An 11,625-nucleotide genomic window follows, 5' to 3' on the forward strand; every position below is an offset into this window, starting at 1 on the left:
AGCACGAGAAAAGTCTTGAGGAAAGCATTATATTTATCGTCTACTGTATCAGCACTATACACATCTTGCCACTCTTGTTCCTTGATAAGGTTTACAAAGGTCTCTACAGCAACTGGATCAGCTTTCCTAAAAAGTTGATAACTATATTTAATATGTGTTGCAGCACAAAAATCTTTTAGAGTTAAAATTTGTGCATCATGATCTGAAAGGCCATTCACCTTTTTGCTAACAGAATGCCCTTCTAGTAATGAGGAATGAACAAAAATATTGTCTATGGTTGTTCTACTATTCCCTTGCACTCTCGTTGGAAAGAATACGGTTTGCATAAGATTATATGAATTAAGGAGGTCTACCAGCATCCTTTTCCTTGCACAATCACTTATGCAATTAATATTGAAGTCACCACATATAACTAACTTTCCTCTAGCTTTAGCAAAAATGTTGTGAAATCAGAGTCTGGGGATCTATAAATAACAACAGTAAGAAGTTTAGCTCCACTAAATTTAACCACACCTGCACAACATTCAAACACCTTTTCAGTGCAGTACTTTGAAACATCAATTGACTCAAATGGGATACCGTTTTTCACATACATGGCTACTCCCCCACACCGCAAAGAGCTCCTAGAAAAGCTGCCAGCCAACCTGTATCCTGGTAAAGGAAGCCTCTGAATTATCCCCTTAGTTAAGAAGTGTTCAGATATACTAATAATTTCAGAGTCAACATCTATAAGCAGTTCACTAACTTTATCTCTAATACCTTGTATATTTTGATGAAATATACTAATTCCCTCATTAATCGGATACCTAAGCTTTGTCGAAAGTGGTTTCTTTGTTAGAGAGACTTGCCTTAAGCAGGAATACCTATCAGCTGACTTCAATCTAAAAAAGGTACAGCTCTAACACCCACAACTACCGGAATTTTCCCATGAGTGATCCCACCACCCCCACCTATGCTGTCACCTATAAGCTTTGCCAACCTCCCCTTTCCGTACCTGTTGAGGTGCAGGCCATGTCTAGTGAAACCCGTCCTGCTGATAGACTCCACCGACACCACAGAAATGTGACTCATGCCTTCTGTCATCAGCGCACCCCCAAGTCTCATGTTATTACGCCTGACGGCTGTATTAAGATGAGGCCGATCATGACGCTGAAACAGTTCCACGAAATGTACATTCGTGTTGCCAGTCTGAGTGGCTATCTCTTCCATGTCACCATCTATGTCATATTCCCCATCCCTGTCAATACTATTACCAGCCCCATCCACAATCACTACCTGATCCTCTTTAGTAAAATCCCTACATAACCCCTCTATGTTAACAGTCACCTGAGCCAATCCTGCATTAGGCTTCACAATGCTGGTGACCTGGTACTCACTCCCCAACACTTCCTGCAACTGCTGGCCTACACCTCTACCATGAGAACTACCTAACAACAGAACCTTCTTCTTTCTCTGAGACTTTGCAAATGTCCTAGCCACCGTAACTGCTGAGGTCTGCTGCATACTTCCTACATCTACAGCTACTAGAGATTCCTCTCCACTAGATTCTGACAGTTGGTCATATCTTGCATTTTTCCATGCTAGTCCATCCCGTGCAAGGCTTTTCATCTCTGCATAACTACTGTAACCTTTATCCATTTGGACCTGCTTAATATATTTAAGCATTTTCCACTAAGATATTGCCTATCTTCCTCCCTACTTGCTTCCATTGCCAAACAATTGTTTTTTGATGCCTCAGGATGTCCTCTATCAATGTATCTCTGTCTTTAGTTAATTTATGCAATAAAGTTTCCTATCCCCAGTTTGACAACTTTTAGCCTGTATACCCTTCTTGTCTGTAACATTTATCATCCACATTTCACTTCCATATAATGCTACTGTCCAGATATATAACAACTGTCTTTTTCAAGAATATGTGGGATGTTCCGAAAATAAGTTATGTCATTGTTTTTGAAAGAGAAGATGGTACACTAGGTGATACAAACAAACACCATATGAATGCACACCCATTGCCAGTTCAGTGACAGAAGGGGCATCAGCAGAGGAGGAATGACATATGCACACAATGCCAAAGAAGAGAGAGAGTACCAGCAAACTGGCATGCCCAAGTTTATTTGAGAACACGATGGCAGACTGACATATACTGACAGTGTGGTCACCAGTGGAAGTGCTTGCTGTTATCCAGTATGAACGGGCATGTAGAACTAGTATGTCCATCATCCATGAACACCTACAGGACATGTATGGTGAAGAGGTCATGTCTCGGCAAATGGTTGGTCGTTAGGTTGCATATTCAGAGAAAGCAGTTAGTGGGAGGGGGATGAAGGTCGAAGAGGACATTTCTCCACATTCACAAGTGAAAACAACATTGCTAGAGTACAGGACATTGTTTTAAGGGACAGGCACACAGTGGTGTTAGATGTGACATCTACAACGTAAATTAGCCATGCTCATGTCTGTCACATACTCCGTGATGTGTTGGGTTATCAGAAAGTGTCTGCAAGATGAGTGCCAAGAACCCTGACCCCAGATCACAAGAGTGCAAAAATGGGAGCCAGCCTCGATCACTTGATGCAGCATGTGCGAGAGGGAAATGAGTTCCTGTTCAGAATAATCACAGGTGATGAGACATGGATGCACCACTTTACCCCTGAATCGGGGCAAACTCAGTGATGTGGAAGCATCTTAGTTCACCAGTGAAGAAAATATTCAAAGTGTCACCCTATGCAGGAAAGGTTATGGCCACAGTGTTCTTGGACACAAAAGATGTGATTCTCCTTGATTTCCTCCAGCAAGGGACCATCAGTGTGGCATGTTACTGCAACACCCTCAACAAACTCAGGTCTGCCATTTGAGGAAAGAGACCAGGGCTTGTGAGTGAAGTTGTTTTACTCTCGGACAACACTGCAAAACCAAACACGGCAAGGCTCACATAGTATCATATTTGTCGCATTAGATAGGACAGATTGGATCACCAGGCCTACAGCCCCAATCTTTGCTCATCATATTTTCACCTGTTCCCTGCACTGAAAGTCACACTCTCAGGATGTCACTTCCAAACCAATGCTGAGGTGAAGCAGGCTGTGCGACAGTTTCTTGTCTCACAATGCACCGAATTTTACCAGACTGGTTTCTTCAAACTGACTGTATGCTACAACAAATCTCTCAATGTCAGTGGCGACTATGTCAAAAATTTTGCTAGATGTATTGTTCATGATGCCATTGTGTGTTTGTTTTTAGCAATAAAGTATCAGTATGAAAAACACAGATGAGACATACTTTCAGAGTGTCCTTTGCAATTTTCTACGTGTTTTCAGAGAGCACTTGATATCCTTTTTACTTCAGCCACCGGCATTTATTTTGATGCCGAGATAGCAAAACTCATTTCCTGATCTAATTCCCTCAGTGTCACTAGATTTAACTTAACTACACTCCTTTACTCTTGATTTACTATTGTTTATGTTCCTTGTGTAAGCTCTCTACAAGACACAATGTATTATGTTCAGCTTATTGTCCAAGTCCTTTGCCATTTCTGGCAGAATGACATCAACAAACTTCAAAGTTTTTATTTCTTCACCCTGAACTTGAATTCTCTTCACCGATTTCTTCTCTATGCACAAACTGAATAACATTGAGGATAGGCTACAACTCTGATTCACTTCCTTCTCAACAACTACTGCCTTCCCTTCACATCCTCCAAATGCAGCCTGGTTTCCACACAAGTTGTAGATAATCTTTTATTCCCTGTATTTTATCCCTGATAAGTTCAGTAGTCAAAGAGTGTATTCCATTTAATGCTGCCATACGCTTTTTCTAATTCTATACCTGCAATAAATGTCGATTTGTGTTCCTTCAGTGTAGCTTCTAAAATACATTGTACGCTCACTATTGACTTGCGTGTTTTTGCATTTCTCCATAATTCAAACTGGTCTTCCCAAAGGTTATATTTCACAATATCGGTGTGCACTTATGAAGTCGGATAGTGCACAGTGGCTAGGAGCGTTGTATCACGCAATATTCCACCGGCCAGTAGTATCATTCTTCTGTAGTATTAATTAGGAATGGCATAACGTAAAACACAAGTATTACAATAAGAAGTAAAAGAGAGAGTTTTCCAAGCATATAAATTCTACTAAGAGAAGTCAGAAGCAGAAACAGTGGTCCAGTGTAGTGCTCATCCCAGCATTGCCAATCACCAGTGTAGTCAACAGCTGGAGCAGTGTGAGGTGTAGGGGACAGACAGAGTGCATACTAGCAATGCTGCAATACATTCTCCCCCCCCCCCCTCCCCCCCATCTCTCTCTCTCTCTCTCTCTCTCTCTCTCTCTGCACAGTGCAGCTGACTTCTAATGTGTACACCACTTTACACTTTAGTCATTCCATTCTTCTGTTGATTATCTGCACTAGTACTCTGCAATCCTGACTTATTAAAATGATGGTTTGCTAATACTCACATATCATCTTCTGCCTTCTTTGTTGTTGTTGTTGTTGTTACATACTACTTGGAGCTTCGGGTAATTTGCTTGTCTCATACATCCTGCATATAAAGTGGAACAATTTGTCATCGTTGGTTCTCACAAGGCTCTTAATGATCCTGCAGGAATGTCACCTACTCCATGTGTCTTGTTTCTAGTTAACCCTATCAGTGCTCTGCCAACTTCTTCTGACATTACCACGTCACTTACATGTCTTCACCCTCTTCCCCTTTCCTTTCCATAATATTGCCCTTTCTTTTCTTTACGTAGCCCTTCCACCTCTCAGCCTCATTTGCTTAGTAGTGGCTTGCCATCTGAGCTCTTGATGTTCTCTCTTCATCTCTCAATGCTATCCATTTATTTCCTTGTGTATTTCTTCTGCCTATTTCTTAGCACTTCCTGTGGTACATCCAACTACTTCAGATTGTTCTGCCATATTCAGGTCCCATCTCTTTAATTAACCAACTTTCTGCAATTTTGTCATATATATTCAGCAACTAATAAATTATGATCTTAGTACACATCTGCTCCTGGAAATGATTTCCAATTTAAAATCAGTTTTATAAATCTCTGTTTTACCATTATGTAATTTATCTGAAGCTTTCTAGTGTCTCCAAGTGTCTTCATCTTGCAATAGTTAAATTATGCACTGTGAAAATTCTAAGAGACAGCTTCCCATTTCATTCATTTCCCACAGTCCATTTTGTCCCACACTCACCTTTCTTCTCTTTGTCACTACTGATTTCCAGTTCACACATCCCTTAATTGACTGACAAATGCCTTATATCTCATCATTTATTTCAGTCTCTTCATCATTTGCAGAGCAATCAGCCTTATATATTTCAACCACTGTGATGGATTGTTGTTGTGTATGGACTCTGGCTATATTAATCCATTCAGTACGTTATTTATAAAAGTTCACCCTCATTCCTATTTCATAGTTTTTGTTAGACCTACTCCAGACGTCCCACTATGTCTTAACTTTAACCTACCCAGTTCTTTCTTCAAGTGCTCTAACCCACCATATGAAATGGACAGCTATCATTATCTTCAAGTGTGTAAGCAACCACCCACAGCAAGGTCCAAGGTTTGTGGCTTTTGCTATGTCTGTATCAATTTTCACCCTGTAGCCATTTTAGTGATGATGTTTTGTTTAAGAATATTAATATCCTTTGTTGTTTTGTAAGGTATAATGGTAACCATATTAACCAGTAAAACACATAAATGAAAATATCTCTTGCAGTTTTATATGTTGTAGAAATATGCATTCGTAATTACATCTGTATGCATTGGTTGTTTTACAGGAGGTGAGGAAGTGGGGTAGGGAAGACCAAAGATGTATTGCTGGATTGTGTAATAGTATGACCTAGATAATTAATGTTTCCTGTGTATTCTACCACTGGGATGAATCATGTATCTCAGTGTGTAATACTGTTTTTAGTACACTGAGGTGTCAAAAGTCATGAGGTATCTCCCAGTATCATGTTGGACCACCTTTTGCTTGGTTTAGTGCGACAACTCGGTGTGGCATGGACTGAACAAGCCATTTTAAGTCTCTTGCAGAAATATTGAGCCATGCTACGTTTATAGCTGTCCATAACTGCTAAAGTGTTGTCGGTCCTGAATTTTGTGCACGAACTAACCACTCATTTATGACCCATAAATGTTCGATGGGATTCGTGTCAGGCGATCTGGGTGGTCAAGTCATTTGCTCAAATTGTCCAGAATGTTCTTCAAATCAATTGTGAGCAATTGTGGCCTGGTGACATGGTCCATTGTCACCCATAAAAATTCTATCATTGTTTGGGAATGTGAAGTCCATGAATGGCTGAAAATAGTCTTCAAGTAGCCAAACATAACCATTTCCAGTCAATGATCAGTTCATTTGGATCAGAGGATTCAGTCCATTCCATGCAAACGCAGTGCAAACCAGTACGGAGCCACCACCAGCTTGCGCAGTGCCTTGTTGATAACTTGGGTCCATGGCTTCATGAGGTCTGCGCAACACTCTAATCATACCATCATCTCTTACGAGCTGAAATCAGGATGCACCTAACCAGGCTGCAGTTTTTCAGTCATCTAGAGTCCAGTCAATGTGATCAAGAGTCCAGGAGAGGTGCTGCAGGCAGTGTTGTGCTATTAGCTTAGGCACTCGCATCGGTCATCTGCTGCCATAGCCCATTAGCATGAAATTTCACTGCACTATCCTAATAGATACATTTGTCGTATGTCCCACATTGATTTCTGCATTTATTTCATGCAGTATTGCTTGTCTGTTAGTGCTGAAAACCCTAAGTAAATGCTGCTGCTCTCAGTAATTAAATGAAGGCTGTCAGCCACTGTGTTGCCCACGGTGAGAAGTAATGCCTGAAATTTGATATTCTTGGCACACTCTTGACATTGTGTATCTCAGAATACTGAACTCCCTAACAATTTCTGAAATCGATGGCCCATGTGTGTAGCTCCAACTACCACTCTGCGTATATAGTCTGTTAATTTCTGTCTAGTGGCCATAATTATATCAGAAACTTTTTCATGTGAATCACCCTTGTACAAATGAGAGCTATGCCAATGCCCTGCCCTTTTCTACTTTGTGCCTGCAATACTACTACCATCTATATTTGTGAATATCAGTATCACATTACTTTTGTCACGTTAGTGTATACTGCCTTCCACACAAGGTCTGGAAGAACATACGTTCAAGGTTGTTAATGAAAATACTGGTGAGTGTGCCAGCCAGCCAAACCTGTAATGTTCAGATGCAGCATTAGTAGTATCCTGCTTGATACAGCACATTGTTTAAATATCTGGGCCTAATGTTGCTAAGCACATGAGGACTGTGGTAGGAAGGGCGAATGGTACTTTGGTTTATTTGGAGAATTCTAGGAAAGTGTGGTTCATCTGTAAAGGAGACCTGGTGTAGGATGCTAGTGCGACTTATTCTTGAATACTGCTCGAATGTTTGGTGTCCATACCAGGTGGGATTACAGGAAGATTTGAAGCAATTCACAGGCTTGCTGCTAGATTTGTAATTGGTATGTTTGAACAACACGCAAGTGTTACAGAAATGCTTCGGGAATTGAAATCAGAATCCCTGGAGGGAAGGCGACGTTCTTTTCAAGGAACACTGTTTTGAAAATTTAGAGAATCAATCATTTGAAGCTGACTGCAGGATGATTCTGTTGGCTCCAAAATACAATGCATGTAAGGACCACGAGCTAAGATACGAGAATTAGAGCTCTTATGGTATAAATGTAAATGTCGTGTGGCTAGGGCCTCCCGTCGGGTAGACCGGTCGCCTGGTGCAGGTCTTTCGATTTGACGCCACTTCGGCGACCTGCACGTCGATGGGGATGAAATGATGATGATTAGGACAACACAACACCCAGTCCCTGAGCGGAGAAAATTTCCGACCCAGCCGGGAATCGAACCCGGGCCCTTAGGATTGACAGTCTGTCACGCTGACCACTCAGCTACCGGGGCGGACAGCTCTTATGGTGCTGTATAGATAGTCATTTTTCCTGTGTTCTGTTTTTGAGTGGAACAGGAATGGCAGTGACTAGTAGTGGTACAGGGTACCCTCTGCCAAGCACCATAAGATGGATTTGGGGAGTATCAATGTCGATGTAGAATGGCTGGTTAGTCCTAAAGTTCACAAGCTAAAGTTTTCAGGTAATGGTGGGAGACAAATAAGGAGTAAGGGGAGCTATCCACTTTCCTGTTACTTCCTTCCTCCGGGAGGTTGAGGAATGTTGGAAAGGCAGGCTTAATCATTTAGTCCGCAGGTTGACAGGTATATTGCAAGCATGGGAAGATATACAAGGAAGCGAAGCATGAGAGAGAGAGAGAGAGAGAGAGAGAGAGAGAGAGAGAGAGAGAATGTGTGTTTATTGGCGATACTTGGTACTTTACCTCCTGAAGATGAATACTGGTAGACCAAACCATAGGAGTATACAGTTGACTCAAGAGATGTGTGAAGTAGTATGATTGAGATTATTGGTTTAAATAGGCATACACCTTGTCTTGTTTAAATTGTTAACATTTCTATATTAAAAACAGAAAAATAAAAAGTTCAAGCAGTTTTATCATTGCACTTATCCATTTGAGTTACAAAATAATTATTTTTGAGCTTGCCATGCTGTCGTGGACAATGACTTTTCTTTTAACCCCCTTGCCCACTTTTTTCTTCCAGGGTAAGGATCAGATGCTGTCAATTGACAATGAAGATTATGAAGTGAGACCAGTGCATGTCACACTTCTACCAAAAATTGTTTCTGTATTTTGCAAGACTGAGGCTGCATTGTGAACTGGTAAAATATCAGTTTAGTACTGTTTGTGTTCAAATTTTGATGTGTGTATACCATTTGAAGTTGAAATTCACCTAAGTCAAGGTTCAGTGTTCCTGCAACTTAACTTCAAACACACCAAAATTTGTCAAATATATGTCCAATAATGATTTTTTGTATTACATATTTGTATGAATTTACAGTCATAAAACAGATTCTCAATGCTACTGTATCTCATTTTATATTGTAAATATACTTTTGAAACTTAATTCAGTTCTTCATTACCTTCCTTTCCCTTTCTCATGCTGGAGTTTCGAAGCCTGTCAGAGTGTTTGTGCGTGTGCATGAGCGCGTGTGTGCCCACACATGTATGTGTGTGTCCATAGTATAACTAAAAGAAAAGATAAGCCTTCACATATTATATTGGCCTTTTTTAGAGTGTGTTACCCTTTCAAATATATCAAACACAAATGTGCCAGTAAAATTTAAATAATGGCACGAATAGCAGATCTTCTGTGTCCAAAACTTTTCTATGTAACTGGCTCTCAGTGTTAAGTTTTGAATGAGAGTCAAATGCTCGTTACTTAAGAAAACCATTGCACATTCTCACATGTAACATCATTTATTCCACGTCAAGGAAATTTACTTTGAAAGTAACGGTTCTCAAACCACCATTCACAATATTTTCCTGCGACCTGTTAAGGGCTCCACAGATGAGCAATGAATCGCAGCAATCCATCTAATGTGTTGCTTGCCTTGACAGCCCATGCATGACCAATTTGCCAAGTAATTTCAATCAGTATTATGAACATCACTGTGTTGAGGAGTTCTGTTATGGCAAATGAACTGCTATGTTTAGCAGCAGCTGCAACTGATTTCCGTATCTCCAGGAATACTTGCAAGGCATAAATTTAAAATAAATTAGATTTAGAATTTATTAAACTTGTTTTGAAGTGCTATTCTTGGGAAATGTAGGTCACCTTACAGAATACATTACATTTTTCACTGACGCCATATGGGCTGTGTACATATTTGCAGTGTGCTGATACACTTAGTATTACATTTATTAGTCCTTAATTCCTTTTTATTCATTAGTCTTATAATTTAACAAATATTTACACTATTTACTCGATATTTCTATAGAGATGAGTCAATTGCAGTCCTTCTGGTTATCATAACTCTTGTTATAAATTGTATGAAGGAGAGTTAGATAGTATGAAATGACAAGCGATTTGAGTATGGCTGTATGATAGATTTGCCCTCAACATTTAAATTAAAATATCCTCTTAATATTACAATAGGTGCTGGTACTTGTGTCATCCTGTTTAAAGGTTAAAAACTTTAACAATGCGTATAATTATTTAATACATAACTCAAAATCATAAGAGAGAGTTCTTTCTGTCAGGACTATGAACTTCCCATCAATTCTTTTCCTATAGCACAAGCTTCAAAATGCCAAATGGGAGCGTACATTTTCTATTACTTCTAGATACAAATGGTAACACTGGCACCCACTTCCCTTCTCAGAGTAGTTCGTGGTCTATGAATAACTTTAACCTAAATTTCCTACTCAACATGGGCAAGGCAAAACGAAACAAAACTGCACAACCATGCTTAATAAATAGAGAGGTGAGCCATTGCCATATTGACACACACCGCTGCTAACAGCAATGCCAGGTCTGCATTTTTTTAAAAAAATCATGTTTCCATACATTGTCCTGCATGCTGGATAAGTCTCACTGTCAGAGTGTAAATTAATATAGTTTGTGTAGAAGTGTGTGTAGTTATATAACAACTGGACATCGAAATGGAGGCAGACAGATGGACAATAACTGAAAAAAGCCACTATACTGTCGCAAGCCAGCACCCAGCATTATGATAGCAATAATGATGTAACTTCCTGAAACTGTCTGAAGATGAACCTGAAAAGGTTCGAAAACCAGTTCATGGAATAAAACATAATTATTCAAAAAAGTGACTGGTTGCAGTTTTGTATAACTTATTTACATATAAGTGTGAGGAGGAAGTTTGGGTTAGTTACACCAAACAACCCCCATTTAGCAGTAGTAGCACAAGCTAGGCTCACAAAGAACTGGACATTGCAGAAGAGAGAAAACATAATCTTAGCTTAGTTCAAAGGTAGATGCATCGATGTTTGTGTCGATTTCATCTGCGGCACATAGCCCCCACCCCCCTCCCCACGCAGTATGGAGTACTCTTGAGAGGCTGGGGGGGGGGGGGGGGTGACTGTCGTCGGCAGGAGTGGTCCACGGGAGCTGGACCACGGTCAGCTTGACAGCGTCGGCGGGGAGCTGTGTGGGTAGATGTTGTGAAGGAAGGTTCGGCCACCAAACCTTGAAGTCATTGAAGCGAGCCGGGCGTCGTACTGGGTGTGCTGGTCGTGCGGCGACAGGTAGGCCGGCAGTTGCGGGTGGAACGGAGCGACGACAACGGTGTCTCAGGTTGGCATGGCGAACACACGAAGCATGTCCAGGTCAACGTCGGGCAGGAGGGAAACACATTTCACCAGGTGGCAGGGAATCGCCAAGTTTGTGTCATGAGCACTGGATGAAGAGAAACACTCTACGAACAGTGTATGATTGCGCAGTATTATTGAGATGTCGTGGATTATCTCCGGGGGGACAGGCACAAACACCTCGAGCAAGGGCACACTCAAGATGGGGGGGCATGAAAAACCTCAACAGAGCGAGGCAGGTGATGGTGGAGAGGTCGAAGGGAACGGCGAAGGGCCCAGCGGCGAGGGCTTGATTGTAGGTAAGCTCGACGTGAGGAGCATGTGGTCACTCGACGGAGTGCGTGAGACTGGATTAAAGGGCGAGATAGGAGGAGAGCTCGACGATTGG

General features: G+C 41.1%; 1 protein-coding gene across 1 annotated transcript in view; it reads left to right on the forward strand.

Annotated features, from left to right (window-relative positions):
* LOC124619533 (acylglycerol kinase, mitochondrial) overlaps positions 1-9,030 on the forward strand; it is a 95,968-nt gene extending 86,938 nt beyond the window's left edge. Inside the window, exon 8 of the mRNA XM_047145994.1 lies at positions 8,668-9,030. Coding sequence (XP_047001950.1) covers positions 8,668-8,781 — 114 coding nt within the window. The 3' untranslated portion in view covers positions 8,782-9,030. The remainder of the gene's footprint in view (positions 1-8,667) is intronic.
* Positions 9,031-11,625: the final 2,595 nt, after the last annotated feature.

Source organism: Schistocerca americana, chromosome 6, assembly GCF_021461395.2.
Source record: "Schistocerca americana isolate TAMUIC-IGC-003095 chromosome 6, iqSchAmer2.1, whole genome shotgun sequence".
In the NCBI taxonomy this organism is placed as follows: domain Eukaryota; kingdom Metazoa; phylum Arthropoda; class Insecta; order Orthoptera; family Acrididae; genus Schistocerca; species Schistocerca americana.